At 37.0% G+C, this 18,173-nt stretch overlaps 1 protein-coding gene across 1 annotated transcript in view; it reads left to right on the plus strand.

The window, feature by feature from the left end:
* Positions 1-1,161: 1,161 nt before the first annotated feature.
* LOC111162042 (golgi phosphoprotein 3 like) overlaps positions 1,162-18,173 on the plus strand; it is a 39,504-nt gene continuing 22,492 nt past the window's right edge. Inside the window, exons 1-2 of the mRNA XM_022526222.1 lie at positions 1,162-1,365; positions 3,251-3,445. Coding sequence (XP_022381930.1) covers positions 3,263-3,445 — 183 coding nt within the window. The 5' untranslated portion in view covers positions 1,162-1,365; positions 3,251-3,262. The remainder of the gene's footprint in view (positions 1,366-3,250; positions 3,446-18,173) is intronic.

Consider the following 18,173-nt stretch of genomic DNA (forward strand, 5'->3'; position numbering starts at 1 on the left):
TTGATCTATCTTCCATTTTGGTAGATACTTCCGTTAAACATATATTAACCTTTAAGGTACTCTAGAGCCAATTTTAAAAACAAATAATGTTCATTTTGTTATTAAATTTTGGTAGGAATTTACTTTTTACTTATGTTAAAACTGTAACACTTAACTAGTTATTTGTCCCTGTGTCATTAAAACAATGTGCTTTGGTGCTTTGATAGAGTGTACTAACATGGTAATATAACATACCATTAAAAATTGGTTATCTTTTTTATCTTTTTTTTTTTTTTTTTTTTTTTACTTCAAGGCAAAATGAGGACTGATTTTTAAGGTCTGGCATTTTGGGCAGCATAAATAAAATATTCTTCAGCATCTAGACTCTTTCATGTCTTCTAATTTTTATTTAATTAGCAGAAAATGTTTGGTTACTGTTTTGAGATCATTTTGGTAAATAATACTTTACAAGAGTTGAGCACACTTCCAAGAACCTTTGAGTGGTAGTGTGAAAGATACTGTGCGTTTAGGGAGAAACCTGAGACCTGGTTTCAGCTTTGATCATTTCCTTTGCCTTAAAAAAGAAAGACTTAAAACTTGGTCTGTTTGCTTCTTGCAGTTTAGCAGCCGCATTATAAAACATAGATTATCCATAGGTTTGCCACTGAGAAGCGCTAATAGAGAAAGTTGGTGTGTGTGTAATGGTAGAAATGTACTTAACCTGTTTAAACCAAATAAACGTCCACAAACTGACCCAGATCAGGTTTTTCTGGAACAGGAAAGTTGAGGACAAGCTAATTTTCGAAAACAACCAATTTTAAATGTTTATTTGTCCTTAGCTTTCTTGGATCCTAGCACATCTCACCTAATTGTCCTAGTATACGCTGGTACAGTTAACACACCTGCTACAGAGACTGACCAACAAAAACCTTTGTAGATCGGCAGCTTGCGCTAGCTCACTGAACGCTTTGATTGGCCGGTTCAATGGGGGTGGGGAGCGCAGCTCCCTTTCCTCTCTTCTACGAAGGTTACTTCATTGGATTGACCAGCTGTCAGGTTGACCCAAACCTGCCTCCTTTTGGTGGTGTTTGTCGGGATCGCAACACAATAGCCCGAGGAGAGCCTCCCCTGGTAAGCTCCGATTGGCTGGACTCAACCTTGGCGGTTTCTGATTGGTCCAATGAAGAAACACCAAGGTAGGTTGCCTAGGGATCCTGAGGAAGCTGATGTGTTATTCCTTCTCTGCATCGAAGGATCAGGAAGTTTGTAATCTCTGCGTGGCTGAGAAGTTTTTTTTACCTACTAGGACGTGGGGGAACAGGTGTCCCCCTAAAATAGAGCGCAGGCTGCTGTTTGTGTCCGGCTGTAACCCAGGAGTAACGTCAGGTAAGCAACGGAGAAATATACATTTCCTAATGTACAAAAAAAGCCTACAGATTTTTTATTTTATGGGGAGAGGGAGGTTCTTATTCATTTAGTTTTTGGTCATTTTTTTTTCCCCCAAATAGGATTTTTAACTAATAAATGCCCAGGGGTTATTAGTTCCTCAAAGTCCCCCGCCCCTCCCTTTTTTTCTCTGAAGACTTAAAGTTTCTTGGATTGGGTTAGCAAATAAACCCTGTTCACAGTGCCAGATAGGGTTAATGCCCTTAAGCATATATATCACAGGGGTTTTTTCCTCCTTCACCCTTCTTCCCACCTCCCACCAAGAATTGTATTTGAAATATAGCCTTGTACAAAGAATCATTTGTAAGTCACTTTACTTGTATTTCTATTTAAAAATGTTCACATGCATTTCTGAGTATTCATTTTAATCAGTATATATTTATTGAGCAGTTACAACGTTAAAGACATTGTGCTAGTTGCTATGGAGACTATAAAAACCCAAGAAGACAATATCCCTGCCCTCAAGAAGTTTACAGTTGAGAGACAGCCATACCAAAAGAAAGACTATAATAAATACTTTAAAGGATGTAAGTATAAATAAAGTTCTGTGGAAGTATAGCTGAGAGAGAGACCAATTCTGGCCATGGGACATAAGGGTAATGGAGAAGGGTATTCACTTAAGGCTTTATCTGGATCCTCAATAGGCCTTTGAAGAATGGGTAGAATATAAAGAGGAAAGGAAAGGGGAGAGAACACCAACATGGACAAAGGAGCAGAAATGGCAGCATGGGACCTGTTTGAGAAGTGGTTGTTAACAATATGTAACTGAGAGTAATGTAATGGGAAATATCGCTAGAACGGGATCCAGTCACAGAGGCTTTTGAATGCATTCTTTTGAACATGAATAAGATATTCTTTTAAATAATTACTAATTAAAAATATTTGTGTATCATTTCAAAAGCTGACATTTAGATTTATTTTAAAATAAAGTGTGCTAACTTTATATCATACATGATTTAGTGCCATTTCTCTTGACTAGATTTTTTTAAAAACATCTGTAGTACATGGTATAAGAGGGCATGTGCTTTGATTTTTTTTGCAATTGAGAAAGAGATCATTAATCTTTTAACATTCTCTTGCTGATACTTTTTGTCGGCAGCTGTTTGAGTATTTGCAAGATGGCTAGCTAGGGATAGAGATGAAAGTTTTCTGTGTATATGGAATTACTACACATGATCTTCTGAGTGTTATTCTGTAGATGCAGTTTCCAAAGGGAGTGCATGAGATGAGTTATGGGAAGAAAATATGAGAATATGTATATTTAGTTTTTCTTATTTTTTTAATTTCTCTGTTTTTTGTATTTTATGATGTGCCATTGAATGTTTATTGAAGTTACATGTAGATTATTACATGGATTTGGGGGCCTGGATTCTCACAATTTTTTGCTGTCCCATATTATTTAACTTGGGGAGAATCCATTTTATGAAAGACAAGTTACAATGATGTGTATATACTCCTGGATTATAGATTATGCACATAATAATAATAATCAGCAGGGTTAAAAGATGATCATTTCTAGAAAGAAAGAAAGAAAAAGAGAGAGAGAAAGAAAGAAAGAAAGCAAAGAAAGATTGATCAATCATTTGTACCAGTCTTTAATATTACTGATTTGATTTTCTGTCAATGCCTTCTGTGTACCTTCAAGCTATTGTACTTTGAAAAACATATTGTGTTACCCACCTAATTTTTCTGGTCTTTACTCCTTTCTCTATTTAAGTTTATATATATTTCTTATTTGTATACATTTGTAGTAGGTCTGTATGAATATCAATATGTTCTGTTTACATAAGCTTACTTATAGATATTTTTTCATCACCCTCTCCAGAAACAGCTGAGAATGACCACTTTAACTCACCGGGCCCGTCGCACTGAAATAGGCAAGAACTCTGAAAAGAAGGTGGAAAGTGAGGAAGACACTAATCAAGACAGGAGTCCAGACAATGAAGATTCTGGTGACTCTAAGGATATTCGCCTCACACTTATGGAAGAAGTATTGCTCCTGGGACTAAAAGATAAAGAGGTAACACAATTGGGTTTACTAGTCTCTCCCAAAGACTCTTGAATATTGGAATGTTTTTAAGAAGTAATATGACAGAATATTTTCATTAATGCTAAGTTGGCCTTAGAATTGTGCTCTAGCCATCAGGTGGGTGGGGGAGTTTGGGAGGGTAGCTGATATTTGGAGGGTAAAATCCGGAAGTATAATTACTTAAAGGGTAATTTAATTACAAAATTCCTCCAAAATTTTAGAAGATAGGAGAGAGTAGAACACACGTAAAATTTTTGTACTTGTAGTTTCCCAAATGACATTGATGGTGAAATAGCCTCCTATTAAACTAAGAGGGCCCACACATTGAAATTGTCTTGAAGTGTGAGGAGGAAAATCTTTTAAATGACAAGACAAGAAACGTGTATGATTAGCTGTTTTATAAAAATAAACAGTGAATAGGTTTCAACTTGCAATGCAGTAGAAATAACTTTTTAAAAATTCTGTGGATCTTCAGAAATTAAGTATCAACAACTGATAAATATTTTAATTTCAGAAAATGTTTTTAAATTAATTGCAGATTTCTCTTTCTAAGTTGTCCCTTGTTAATAGAACACTTCATAATAGAATTAGTCTTGAAAAAGCAGGTCTTAAGAGTATAACCACATATTTGCTGGTTCTTCTACTGTAATACATTATCCTTCATTTGTAATTTAACTTTTTATTGTGTTTCACTTTCTTCCCTCATGAAGAGATTATGAAGAAATTTAACTTAATATTTTAAACAACCATTTCTTTTCCAAGAAAGCTTTTAGTAATATAATAATAATGATAATAAAAGCACATATATTATTGGCCTTCATTTTGAAAACTTAACAAATTAAAATGTTACTTTACATTAAAAAATACTAAATTTGGCTTTGATAACTATCCTTAGCTAGTAATGAATTGGCTACAAACATCTAGTACCATCTGTTCTTTCCTGCATTGATTTCTCAATTTGGGATTATTCTTGTTTCTTAGACTTTACATTCTCTATAGCACGTTTCCCTTTTCTATTTTTTTATCACGTCAAATTACAGACTGGAACAAAACTTACAAGACTTCTTATAGCCTGTGTGTTGTTAAAACTAATATTAGAGACATGCACATATGTACTTGGCCAAGACAGATATATCAGAAAATCTTGCCTGCAAGTGTACTTTCCTGTTTGCTGAGAAAGTTGATGAAGCTCTAGTTTTACGAAAATTAAGCAAATGAAAATGCAAAACTGACTCTCCAAGAGACTATCAGAGTAGGTCTGAAGATTAGGCGGCATAAATACTGTTTTGAGATGTTTACACAGTACCTAGGATGCGTTTGCTGACTGTAGAAGAGCATATTAGAACTAAAAAGCTATTTGGTTTGTTTTACTTTTGAATAGGAATGATTAATTTCCTGCTAACCTTAGATACTAGAATTTTTGTTTCTGTTTTGTGGAGAGTCTAACTTTGGACTTCTCTTCGTGTGCTTTTAAATTTATAATAGTTAATATAAATACAAGGAAATAGAACAAGAAATAAAGAAACTCTGGTGAGGTACTGTACAAAGATGAATAGAGAATTAGCCTTTTGAATAATTACCTTTTGAGTTCTAATTTTATTTTTTAAAATAGTTGATAAATTACATTTTTAGCTTTCAGTTGGCTCAGGAAGATCAAGAAATGATAAATTCTTAGGTATAAATAAATAGGAGAGGTCAAACCTTCTGATTTATTAAAACAGTAGTGCTATTCCAAAATGCTGGTTATATAACTCTCTCTAAAAATATTAATTGATGGGGCTCTATTGGGTGGCTCAGTCAGTTAAGCCTCTGCCTTTGGCTCAAGTCATGATCCCAGGTCTTAGGATCACACCTTGTGTTGGGCCCCCTGCTCAGCAGGAAGTCTGCTTCTCCCTCTGCCCCTACCCCCACTCATTCTCTCCTCTCTCTCTCTCTTTCTCACTCACTTTCAAATAAATAAGTAAAATCTTTTTAAAAAACATTGATTTCCAGCACTAATTATTTTCTTCTCACCTCCTAAACTACTCATAGATTTATTTAATCATTATTTAGTGTGATTGGGGGCACCCATGATGTGCTTAGCATTATGCAATACTAAAGTAAATATAAAATACTATAAGATACTATGTATGGCCCCTGCCCTCATGAAACTTGCATTCCAGCTAGGGAGACAAAACATACATACTTTCTAAAAGTTAAGTAACCCAAAGATCCATCATCTGTGGAATGGATAAAAATGAGTTGTCCATTTATCTAAATGAATATAAACATCTTTTCTATACAGAATGAAAATGAACATTGTTATAAAACATGTATGATTCTCATGTAATATTCAGTAACAGACAGACAGAAAAGACATACTATATGATTCCATGTATATAAAATTCAAGAAAACTAAACTGTTTGGGGTTACATATTTAGATGATTGAAACTACAAAGAAAAGCAAGAAAGGGATTACCATAGTTGTTAGCATAGTGGTTACCGTTTTGTAGGGGGGAAGATAGGAGGAGGGTATTAGTAACTAGAAAAGAACATGAGGGGGCTCTCTGGGTACTAACAGTTTTCTGTTTCTGTATTTGGGGAAAGTTTCATGTATATTTACCGAGACATTAATCATTGAGCTTTTTTCGCTTTTGTTTCATGCACTCTTCTGTATATGCATTATATTTCACAGTTCAAAAGATTTCTAAATAGGTAAACAACAGTAAAAATCCAGTAAGTTTTTCCATGTTAGAACAGTAAGAGTCAAGAGAGTTGGAAGGAAGAGAGAACATAATGGGTTGAAATAATCTGGGGAAGAATAGAAGGCAGTAAAACAAGCTGGGCCTTTTTTCTTTTCTTTCTTTTTTTTTTTTTTTTTTGAAGATTCTATTTATTTATTTGATACAGAGAGAGACAGTAAGAGAGGGAATACAAGCAGAGGGGGAGTGGGAGAGGGAGAAGCAGGCTTCCCGCTGAACAGGGAAGCCTGATGAAGGGGCTCAATGAAGTGGCTCAATCCCAGGACCCTGGCATCATGACCTGAGCTGAAGGCAGATGCTTAACCACTAAGCCACCCAGGCTCCCCCAAGCTGGGCCTTTAAGAACAGGTAAGATTAACATAAACGGAGTAAAGAAAACACATTCTGGATGAGGGAACCTGAAATTATTATGAGCTTGATGAGTTTGGGAGTTAATTAACCACTGTGACTGAAGTAGGTGTTTTCTTGGAGAAAAATGAGAATCAAAATTGGCAAACTAGATTCAGACTAGAGTGTGGCAGATTTTGAGTGTCAGGCAGAGACTTGCAGACTCTTTCCTTTATTTATTTATTTTTATTTTAATTCCAGTGTAGTTAACATACTACATATTAGTTTCAGGTGTACAATGTAGTGATTGAACAATTCTACACATTACTCAGTGCTCGTGACTATAAGTGTACTTTTAGTCCTTTTCACCTATTTCATCCATCTTCCCACCCACCTCCCTTCATAATGATCAATTTGTTCTCTATAGTTATAGATTCTTCCTTTAAGTAAAGGGATCAGCCTAATGAAAATAGGAAAGCCCATTTCATTTTTGTGTCCAAAATAAGGACTTAATGATATTTTTGCTCTATGTTCTTTGTGAATATATGTTCTAATATGTAATATAATTTCTTGTTTTCACATGGCTTAAGGTTTGTGACATGTCAAAAAAATCCTAAGGGTTAAACTTTGTATCCCAAAGTCCCAAAGTTAACTTTTGCTGAAGATTTCCGTAAGATTCTTTGTTTAGAACCCAATACTACAGTTCTTAAAATTATATCTATTTGAAAACATGGGGTGGCCTGGGTGGCTCAGTGGTTAAGCATCTGCCTTCAGGTCATGATCCCAGGGTCCTGGGATTGAGTCCTACATGGGCTTCTTGCTCAGCAGGGAGCCTGCTTCTCCGTCTCCCTCTGCCTGCCACTCCCCCTGCTTGTTCTCTCTCTCTCTGTGTGTCTGAAAAATAAATAAAATCTGAAAAAAAAAAAAAAAAAAGATTATTTATTTGAGAGAGCAAGAAAGACAGAGTGTAAGAGCCTGGGGGAGAAGCAGAGGGAGAGGGACTAGCAAACTCTGCACTGAGCCCAGACCCTGAAGCCTGAAGTACGGCTTAATATCACAACCCTGAGACAAAATCAAGAGTTAGATACTTACCCCACTACACCACCCAGGTGCCGCAAGGGTCAGCTGTGTTTTAAAACCATTCTGTGGCAGGGGTGCCTGGGTGGCTCAGTTAAGTGTCTGACTCTTGGTTTTGGCTCCGGTCGTGATCGTAGGGCTATGGTTTCAGGGTCATGAGATCAAGCCCTGCCTGGGGTGCCAGGCTCAGCAAAGGGTCTGCTTAAGGCTTTCTTCCTCTGCCCCTCCCCACCATGTGTTCCACACTCTCTCTCTCTCAAATAAATAAATCTTTAAAAAAAATACAGTTGACCCTTAAAAACATGGGGGGTAAGGGTGCCTAATACCCATACAGTTGAAAATCCATGTATAACTTTTTGCTCTCCCAAAACTTAACTACAAATAGCCTACAGTTGTTTAAGGGTCAACTGTGTTAAGCTTCACTGTCTTGTGAAAATAATCAAGAAGTCTAAGTATATGTTGAAGAGTCTAACCTTTTAAGTACATTTAAAATTAGATGTTATCAAGGACCTCTGATTGGCTCAGTTGGTACAGCATGAGACTCTTGATCTCAAGTTTTTGAGTTCAAGCCCCACATTGTGCATGGAGCCTGCTTAATAAAATAAAATAAAAGTTAAGAAAAAAAAATCTCAGTTCGGTAACACTGCCCTCAACTGAGAAAATTAAACTTGAGCACCAACCTGACCAAAATAATACAGATTTATTTTCTGTTGAAATCAAGATCCCATTTATTTGTCATTATTGCATTTGGTAGGAGTTTTGATATAGATATTATTGACTCATGGACAATTAATACTTTAATTAAATTGCTAGGATATTTAAAACGTCTCCTTTATGAAATCTTTATGATTAAATTAAGTTACTTGTAAGAGGAATGAGCCTATTAATGCTTTTGACTTTTGGCAGTAATCTTTTTAGTTTGTGGATAGTGTTTTAACCCTCTTCGCTTCCAAGCTTTCTCCTAGTAATCCCATTTATTGACTACTTATGTGCTGTGACATAAAAGGTTTTAATCAGGGGTGCCTGGACAGCTCAGCCGTTAAGGGTCTGCCTTCGGCTCGGGTCATGATCCCGGGGTCCTGGGATCAAGCCCCACATCGGGCTCCCTGCTCGGCAGGAAGCCTGCTTCTCCCTCTCCCACTACCCCAGCTTGTGTTCCTTCTCTCGCTCTTCCTCTCTCTGTCAAATAAATAAGTCTTAAAAAAAAAAAAGGTTTTAATCATATTTCTCATGTCACTCAAGTCAAAAGTGGCAAGAAGTATTGCTCATTGGAATTTTGGAAATAAATTTTCATTAATTTGTTTGGTCACCAAAAAGTTACTGAATGTCTCATATGTATAAAGTGATAGATACTGAAAGAAAACAAAGACAATTGTCCCTGCTTTTGAGATAATTTATAGTCTAGTGGGATGAGAGTGGCTGGAGAGATTGGAAAGGGCTTCTGGAATGTTAGCAGACCATTGCAGTACATGTGATGTGTGTGTGACCGTTCTGGCTGCTGAGGGTACAAAGGAAAGATACCTAACCCAGATCAGTGGTGGAAAGTGCTAGTGGGACAGGAGAGGAAAGAGATACTGGGAAGTGATAACTCTTAAGCTGAATTCTGAATATGAGCAAAAGTCAGTTTGTGAAAAGAAACACAGTTCTAGAGGGAAAAAAATCAGCTGAATGTATAATTTCAATGATTTGCACCTGGAATAACCACAGATACTGGAAAACATCTCATCTTCTTTAAATTAAGTCAGATATTTTGAAACTCAACTACCAAAACTTAGCTGGACGTTCAGTATTCAGTCATGTATTTTATTGTTTAACTTTTCAAAAATTGTGAAATATAGCATATATAGAAAAATTTATAAAACACATATGTACAATTTAACAAGTAATTTTAAAGCAAACACGTAACCACCACCAAAAGAACATTACCGGCATTGTGGGGTCATCCTCTTGTGCCCTTCTCTAACCACATCCTGCCTCGCCTCCCAGCACTTCTAACATGTGTGTATATTCCTAAACAATATATTTAGTTTTGCTTTTTTTTAAACTGTATGTTATTAGGTTGATACTGTTATGTATTTTTTGGTTCAATATGATGTTTGAGATTCACCTATGTTGCTGCATATAATTTAAAAATTATATTTTAAAATATAATTCTAGGGGCGCCTGGGTGGCTCAGTGGATTAGGGCCTATGCCTTCGGCTCAGGTCATGATCCCAGGGTGCTGGGATCGAGCCCCACATCATGCTCTCTGCTCAGCGGGGAGCCTGCTTCCTCCTCTCTCTGCCTGCCTTTCTGCCTACTTGTGATCTCTGTCTGTCAAATAAATAAATAAAATCTTTAAAAAAAATAAAATAAAATTCTATATTATGCAATATAGAATTTCAGTTATATCACTATTCCACTATTCATTCAATCTGCTGGTTAACAGACATTTAGGAGTCCATTATAAATGGTGCTGCTAAGACTATTCTTGTTCTTTCAAACAATGCCACTGTTCATACATACAGAAAAATGATATTGGGCACTTGGGTAGCTCAGTCAGTTAAGTGTCTGCCTTCTGCTCAGGTCATGATCCTGAGGTCCTGGGATTGAGCCCCTTGTCAGGCTCCTAGCTCAGTGGGGAGTCTGCTTCTCCCTCTCCCTCTGCCTGCTGCTCCACCTACTTGTGCTCTTTCTCTGTCAAATAAATAAAATCTTTAAAAAAAATATGATAAATCAGACTGGATAAAACTTATACATTATAAATATAAAATATGGGGCGCCTGGGTGGCTCAGTGGGTTAGGCCGCTGCCTTCGGCTCAGGTCATGATCTCAGGGTCCTGGGATCGAGCCCCGCATCGGGCTCTCTGCTCAGCAGGGAGCCTGCTTCCTCCTCTCTCTCTACCTGCCTCTCTGCCTGCTTGTGATCTCTCTCTGTCAAATAAATAAATAAATAAATCTTTAAAAATAAATAAATAAATAAATAAATAAATAAATATAAAATATGTTAATACTCCACTTTTTCAAGCTACTAATGATCATCCATCAGTTTTAATTCACTCAATTTATTAGCAATGGGAGATTAGAAGGACAAGCTTTTTTAAAGCTGGTAAAATTCTGGTGAACTAATCAATAAACTTAAAAAAAAAAATCACAAGGGGCGCCTGGGTAGCTCAGTGGGTTAAGCCGCTGCCTTCGGCTCAGGTCATGATCTCAGGGTCCTGGGATCGAGTCCCGCATCGGGCTCTCTGCTCAGCAGGGAGCCTGCTTCCTCCTCTCTCTCTGCCTGCCTCTCTGCCTGCTTGTGATCTCTCTCTGTCAAATAAATAAATAAAATCTTAAAAAAAAAAAATCACAAGAAGTCAGTATACAACTTGTCGATGACTGGCTATCAATGGAGAGAACTACTCCTCTTAAAAAGTTGCTCAGTCCTAAACCATTTTATTAAAATCAAAAGATTAAAAGTCTCATTTAGGTCACTGCCTTGTCTTTTAGTTTCCTGATTGCACAAAATGAACAATAAATCCCTTGTCAGTGGTTATTGCCATAGTGAATAGGGCAAGTGTATCAGAAGGACTTGTTTGTCAGGTTTTCTGGTTTTTATTAACATAGGCTGTTAAAAAAAAAAAGAACTTCTGTTTTATTATATCCATTCATATAACCCCCAATTTACTGTGGGTACAAAAGGAAATAAACTGGGAGACCAAAGTCCTATTTTAACAGTAGGAAATAATAGTTTAAGCTATTTCATTGAGAGCTTGCCTCTCCCTTCCCCCAACCCCTAGTTGCACACTGTTCTCTTCCAAAATTCCTGGCATAGATATTAAAATAAAAACCACTTATATTTGGACCTTCGGCCATAGCCATTGAATCTATAAATTTGATGCAAGCCATTCCATGTCTTTCATGTCCTCCTTTGTTTTTTTGTGTTTGTGTAACTTAGAGTTTTCAAAACATACTGTACTTTTTTACTTTCTCTTGCTTGATTCTACAAGGCAGATATCGTCTTCTCTTTATGAAAGCAAAGTTAGATGGTTAATTGGTCAATAAGTGGTGGAATTTATGTTCAGACTGACTCGGACAGTTTTTAAAAGGACATGCTTCCAAAGTATGTATGACATATTTTTTTTTTTTATTTCTTGCTGAACAAGGAGAATTAATTGTTCAGGATTGCTATTGCTTAGTAGAAACCCAAGAAATTCATCTTTTAGGATAGCTTCATATAGAGCTTAATTTGTATCTCCTAGTAAGATAAAAGATTATTACATTCTGCAGTAATATTTGGCACAGTTATTTTTACAAGTCTTATCCACAGCTTTCTTATTTCAATGTTCAATACTCCAGCAAAGCTTATTCTGTTTTGTGTTTTTTTGTTTGTTTGTTTTGTTTCTTTAGCAAAGTTCACTCTTAAAGATTTTGGGATCCCATAAAAAATATTAAGTTCACATCAATAATGGCAAAATAAGGGAAAGTACTGCTTAGCAAGTCTGAATGATATGGTTTTGCTTTATATTTCATCCCATCACAATATGAGGAGGAAATATGAAAGTCTTACAGACTGTTTTCTCTTTTCTTTCTTCCATCAAACAAGATATTCTGGTCATAAGGAACAATAAGTCAAGTAGGAAATTTAGGGAACCCAATTTGCAAAATGAAAAATGTTAAAAGAAGCAGTAAATATGGGACACCTGGATGGCCAGTTAAGCGTCTGCCTTTGACTTAGGTCATAATCCCAGGGTCCTGGGATCGAGATTGGCATCGGGCTTTTTGCTCAGCAGGGAGTCTGCTTTTCCATCTGCCTCCTCTCTCTCTCTCTGACAACTAAATCTTTTTAAAAAAATTTTTAAGTAGTAAATAATATTTGATTTATTATAACCATATCTTCAGAAAGTTTAATGTATAATTAAATAGGCATTTTATATTTTTCTCTTCAATTGCCAGCCATAGATTACAACCCATGTCATATATCTTCATTACAGAAGGAGGAGACTGTTATACTAAAAAGATATAAATAAGTAGTTAGTATACTTTTTTCTTTTCTTTTTTTTTTTTAAGATTTTATTTATTTATTTGACAGACAGAGATCACAAGTAGGCAGAGAGGCAGGCAGAGAGAGAGGAAGGGAAGCAGGCTCCCTGCTGAGCAGAGAGCCCGATGTGGGACTCGATCCCAGGACCCTGAGATCATGACCTGAGCCGAAGGCAGCGGCTCAACCCACTGAGCCACCCAGGCGCCCTATACTTTTTTCTTTAATTTTAAAACTTAAATTTCTTCTAGGTTTTTCAGCAGGAGTATTATGTTGTATTAAGTTTGCTAGGGCTGCTGTAACAAAATACCACAGACTGAGTGGCTGAAACAACAGAACCCTTTTACTCCCACAGTTCTGGGTGCTTGAAGTCCAAGATTCGGTTTCTCCTAAGGCCTTTCTACTTATCTTCTCACTGTGTCTCTATGTGGTTTTTCTTCTGTGCGTGTATCACTAGTGTCCTTGTGTCTATATTTCCTCCTCCTATAAGGACACAAGTCGGATTGGTTTATGGCCTACTTTAACAGTTTTATTTGACTTAATCACCTGTTTCAAGGCATTGTCTCCAAATACAGTCACATTATGAGATATTAGGGGTTAGGGTTTCAACATATGGAGTCTGGGAAGACACAGTTCACCCCATAACAATGATTTAGAAAGGTTTTAGAGGAAATAGAAAGATTTTGGAGATAATTTGTAATTATTTACTTATATGCACCTGGAGTGCAGTTCATCCTCAGGAAGTGTCATTAAACTAAATAATGATGTGATTTTTCCTTCAGTTCAAGTCAGCCAACATTTATTGAGCACCTGCTCTGTCCAAGACACTGAATAAAATAAGGAAAAAGAGAAGTAATTAAGATGATATGTTTTTATTCCCTCAAGAAGCATTTGAATCTGATATGGGAGAAGAGATATGTATACAATAACAATAGTACTAGATATCTAAGTGCTATAAGAAAGGTACAAAAAGTACTATAAGAACATGGAAGGGGGGCGCCTGGGTGGCTCAGTGGGTTGGAGCCTCTGCCTTTGGCTCAGGTCATGATCCCAGGGTCCTGGGATCAATCCCCACATCAGGCTCTCTGCTCAGCGGGGAGCCTGCTTCCTCCTCTCTCTCTGCCTGCCTCTCTGCCTACTTGTGATCTCTGTCTGTCAAATAAATAAATAAAATCTTAAAAAAAAAAAAAAGAACATGGAAGAGAAAAAAAACATGGAAGAGGAAATTCCTTGGAGGTTACTCTTTACTTTCTATGTTTGTCCTCACCTATTCGCAGTTGCCCAGAAGGTTTAAAGTGGGAACGGCCAAAAAAAAAAAAAAGAAAACCTGAATCAGTGGTTTTCAGGCTTCCATGTGTTCATTGGTAGATTGTGCTCACCTTTTGTTGCTATTATTGACTTTTTAAAAAATATATATGTCTAAGATTTTTTTTAAAAGCTTTATTTTTATGATTTTAAAAGCAAAATAGGGCTGCCTGGGTAACTCAGTTTGTTAAGTATCTGCCTTTGACTTGGGTCACAATCTCAGGGTCCTGGGATCAAGTCCTGCACTGGCCTCCCTGCTCAGCTGAGAGTCTGCTTCTCCCTTTGCTCCTTCTCCTTCCCCCACTCTCTCTCCCTCAAATAAAAAATTAAAAATCTCACAACTACTTTTAGGGGCACCTGAGGGGCTCAGGTCATGATCCCGGGGTCCTAGGATCGAGCCCCACATCGGGCTCCCTGCTCAACAGGAGGCCTGCTTCTTCCTCTCCCACTCCCCCTGCTTGTGTTCCCTCACTCCCCCAGCTTGTGTTCCCTCTCTCGCTGTCAAATAAATAAAATCTTAAAAAAAATTTTTTTAGAAACAAAATAAAAAAGCAAAATACGTTTATACTAAGAAATTCAGAAGTCTACATGAGAGAACTTAGTGATGGGGAATGAGATATGTGGTTATATGCATTTGTCAAAACAAACTGAACTTAACATCTGTACATTTCACTCTATATAAATTATACCTCAATTTTTTATTTTATTTTATTTTTTAAGATTTTATTTCTGTATTTGACAGAGAAAGAGAGAGGAGAGCACAAGCAGGGGGAGTGGCAGGCAGAGGAAAAAGCAGACTCCCAGGTGCCACCCAGGCACCCTATACCTCAAGTTTTTATTAAATGTTTAAAGAAAATAAAAATCTTTCACCCATAATGTCACCACTGAAAGATAACTGCTATTGAAGTCTTTTAATATATGCTTATAGACTGCTTTCTATGTATATATACACACACAGAGATGCATAATTACAACATGAGACAAAGATTTCTTTCTGCTCTGTCATCTTCCCAGAATCCCAACATTTGTCTTTTGTTACTGTCCCTATAGTTTGTTTTAACTTAAATTCTGCATTTCCTCAGGCTCCCGGGTGGCTCAGTTGGTTAAGCATCTGACTTTTGATTTTGGCTCAGGTCTCCGGTTCTGGGATCCAGCCCCACGCTCAGCGGGGAGTCTGCTTGAGATTCTTCTTCTCCCTCTGTCCCTTTCCCCACTCACACTCTTTCTCCATCTCTCTCTCTAAAATAAATAAATTTTGGGGTGCTCATTTGGGGAAGGCTCATCACTGCCTTCACCTTGGGGCATGATCCTGGGGTCCTGGGATTGAGCCCCACATTGGGCTCCCCGCTCAGTGGGGAGCCTGCTTCTCCCTCTCCTCCCTGGTTGTGCTCTCTCTTGCTGTCTCTGTCTCTCTCAAATAAATAAAATATTTTTTAAAAATTTTTAAAAAATAAATCTTAAATAAATTCAGCATTTCCTTTTAAAGTCCATCACAAATCCAGTGATAAAAAGAAACATTACAAAACAATGACCTGCCCATTCTTTAAGTTCCCTTGCATTTATCTCCCAATATGCTTAGTTACTGTATTTTCTGATTTTTTTTTTAATTTTTGTATTTATTTGCCAGAGAGAGAGAGAGCAAGCGAGTACACACAAGCAGGCAGAGAGGCAGGCAGAGGCAGCGAGAGAAGCAGGTTCCCTGCTGAGCAAGGAGCCCGGATGCGGGACTCAATCCCAGCACCCTGGGATCATGACCTGAGCCGAAGGCAGCGGCTTAACCCACTGAGCCACCCAGGCGTCCCATATTTTCTTGATTTTCTGATAGGCATTGTTTAAAAACACAGGACTTAGAATCAGATATATCTACATTCAGATTCAAAGTCTACCACTTAAGGGCACCTTGGTGACTCAGTCGGTTAAGTGTCTGCCTTCGGCTCAGGTCATGATCCCAGGGACCTGGGACAGAGCCCTACATCAGCAGAGAGCCTGCCTCTCCCTCTCTCTGCTGCTCCTCCTTCTTGCGCTTTCTTTCTTTCTCCTTCTCAAATAAATAAAATCTTTTTTAAAAAATTACTATTATCTCTATAAAATATTATCTCTACAAAATAAGGGTAAAACAGGGCACCTGGGTAGCTCAGTCAGCGAGCATCCAACTCTTAATTTTGGCTCATGTCATAATCTCAGAGTTGTGAGATCAAGCCCCAAGTTGTGCTCCATGCTGGGCATGGAGTCTGCTTAAGATTCTCTCATTCCCTCTGCCCTTCCCCACCCTCTTAAAAAAGATATACATATATGTATGTATGTACATGTATGTGTGTATATATGTAAATATGTATTTATATGTATTACATATATACAGGCACAGTTAGGTCTCTGACCCTTGGTTCTGGCTCAGGTCATAATCTCAGGTTTGTGAGATCCAGCTCTGCTTTGGGTTCCATGCTCAGTGCGGAGTCTGCTTGAGTTTCTCTCTCCCTCCCCCTCTGTCCCCCCAGAGGATGCTATCTATCTTTCTCAAAAAAAAAAAAAAATTTAAATTAAAAAAAATGTGTATATATATATATATACATATATATATATATATATATACACATATATACATATATAAAACAACTGGTAGAATTTGAAGGCTTACTGAATATTTGATAAAATTAAGGAATTCTTGTTAATTTTTTAAAATTCTTATTAATTTTTACGTGTGATGTTAGTATTACAGTTTTTTTTTTTTAAGTCTTCCTGCCTTGGGGAGAGTATGATAATATTTTATAGATGATATGTTAAAATAACTTGGATTTGTACTGAAATAATCTGGTGAGCACAGACAGTTATAAAAGAGAGATGATTATATTGGTAGCTGTTGAAGCTAGATGATGGATATATAGAGGTTCATAATTTCTCTACTTCATGTGTGTTGGGAGCGTTAAGCCAAAAATGTTAAAAAGAAAAAACGACGTTTTCTTAACCACGTGATTCCATTTTACACAATATCTTATTGATTCCCTGTTATGAAAGATGATGAAATCACCACTCTCAGTTTGTTCTACTTCTATTCCCCAGTGTTTTATGAAAACTTGTAATGTATACGTTCTGTCGTTTCATAACTCACACAATGCTGTTTTCTGAAGGAAAGCCCCAAAATTGAAGTTGGAGAAGAAGCATATGGGAAAATTAGTGGTTAGGAGAGAAGAAATGTGTATTGTATGTAAAAAGAAAAGTTCTGGTTTTACATATACCCAAAAGATAATAGGATGATGAAATTTGTGAGTCATTTTAATTTTTTATTATTTTCTTTCTTTCCAAATTTTCTAAAATATCTCTATACTACTTTTTAATCAGGGAGAAAAAGCTGTTTGAAAACAAGGTGAATCTGCGTTTACTTAAGTTTTGCTCTTCTGAGGTTTGAGGCCATAATTACCTTAAAGTGTTTCTGAATCTATTTTAAGTTATTTGAGAGTTGTAGGGAAATAGATTTAGAGCTACATACGTGTATTCAGATTTTTACTCCCTTTTCTCAAGTATTTCCTCTTTGGATAGTGTGTAGCACTGTCCTTTTTCCCGTAAGTAGCGAACTGTGGGGAAAGAAAGACGTGTAAGTTACTGATTTTAATGCTATAATCACTTTTAAATTTCTTAAAGTAAAAAACTAAGCATATTTTTGTTGCCAAGTATGAGACTTTAATGTAGGAATATCCAAAGATTACCAGTTGCTTTCCTTTATTTTGAATTTCTTTTTCACTGATAAGGCATTATCATGTTTTTTTTTCCCCCCCTGAAATTTTGATAGTGGCTTTATTTTAAGAAAAAACTCAACTGGAGTTGAGAAAATTAATAAACTGATCATTATGACTAGTTTTGTATATTTCATCCAACCTCCTTATGAATAAGCCTGAAAGGATATAACCTTCCTGAAGTTGAGAAATTCTGTTCATTTGTTTAGGTTAATAGCCCATTCTTAGTCATGCCGAAATCATGCGTTAAGCCGGAATAACATCCAGGTCACAGTTCCTCATTACCCATTATGATAAAGCAGAGTGACTTTTTTTTTTTTTTTTTTGTCAGAGAGAGAGAGCGAGAGAGCGAGCACAGGCAGACAGAGTGGCAGGCAGAGTCAGAGGGAGAAGCAGGCTCCCCGCTGAGCAAGGAGCCCGATGTGGGACTCGATCCCAGGACGCTGGGATCATGACCTGAGCTGAAGGCAGAGGCTTTAACCCACTGAGCCACCCAGGCGCCCCTTTAAGCAGAATGACTTTTTAATGCTTAATC

Source organism: Enhydra lutris, unplaced genomic scaffold (genome assembly GCF_002288905.1).
Source record: "Enhydra lutris kenyoni isolate GAN:26980312 unplaced genomic scaffold, ASM228890v2 scaffoldscaffold88, whole genome shotgun sequence".
Lineage (NCBI taxonomy): Eukaryota > Metazoa > Chordata > Mammalia > Carnivora > Mustelidae > Enhydra > Enhydra lutris.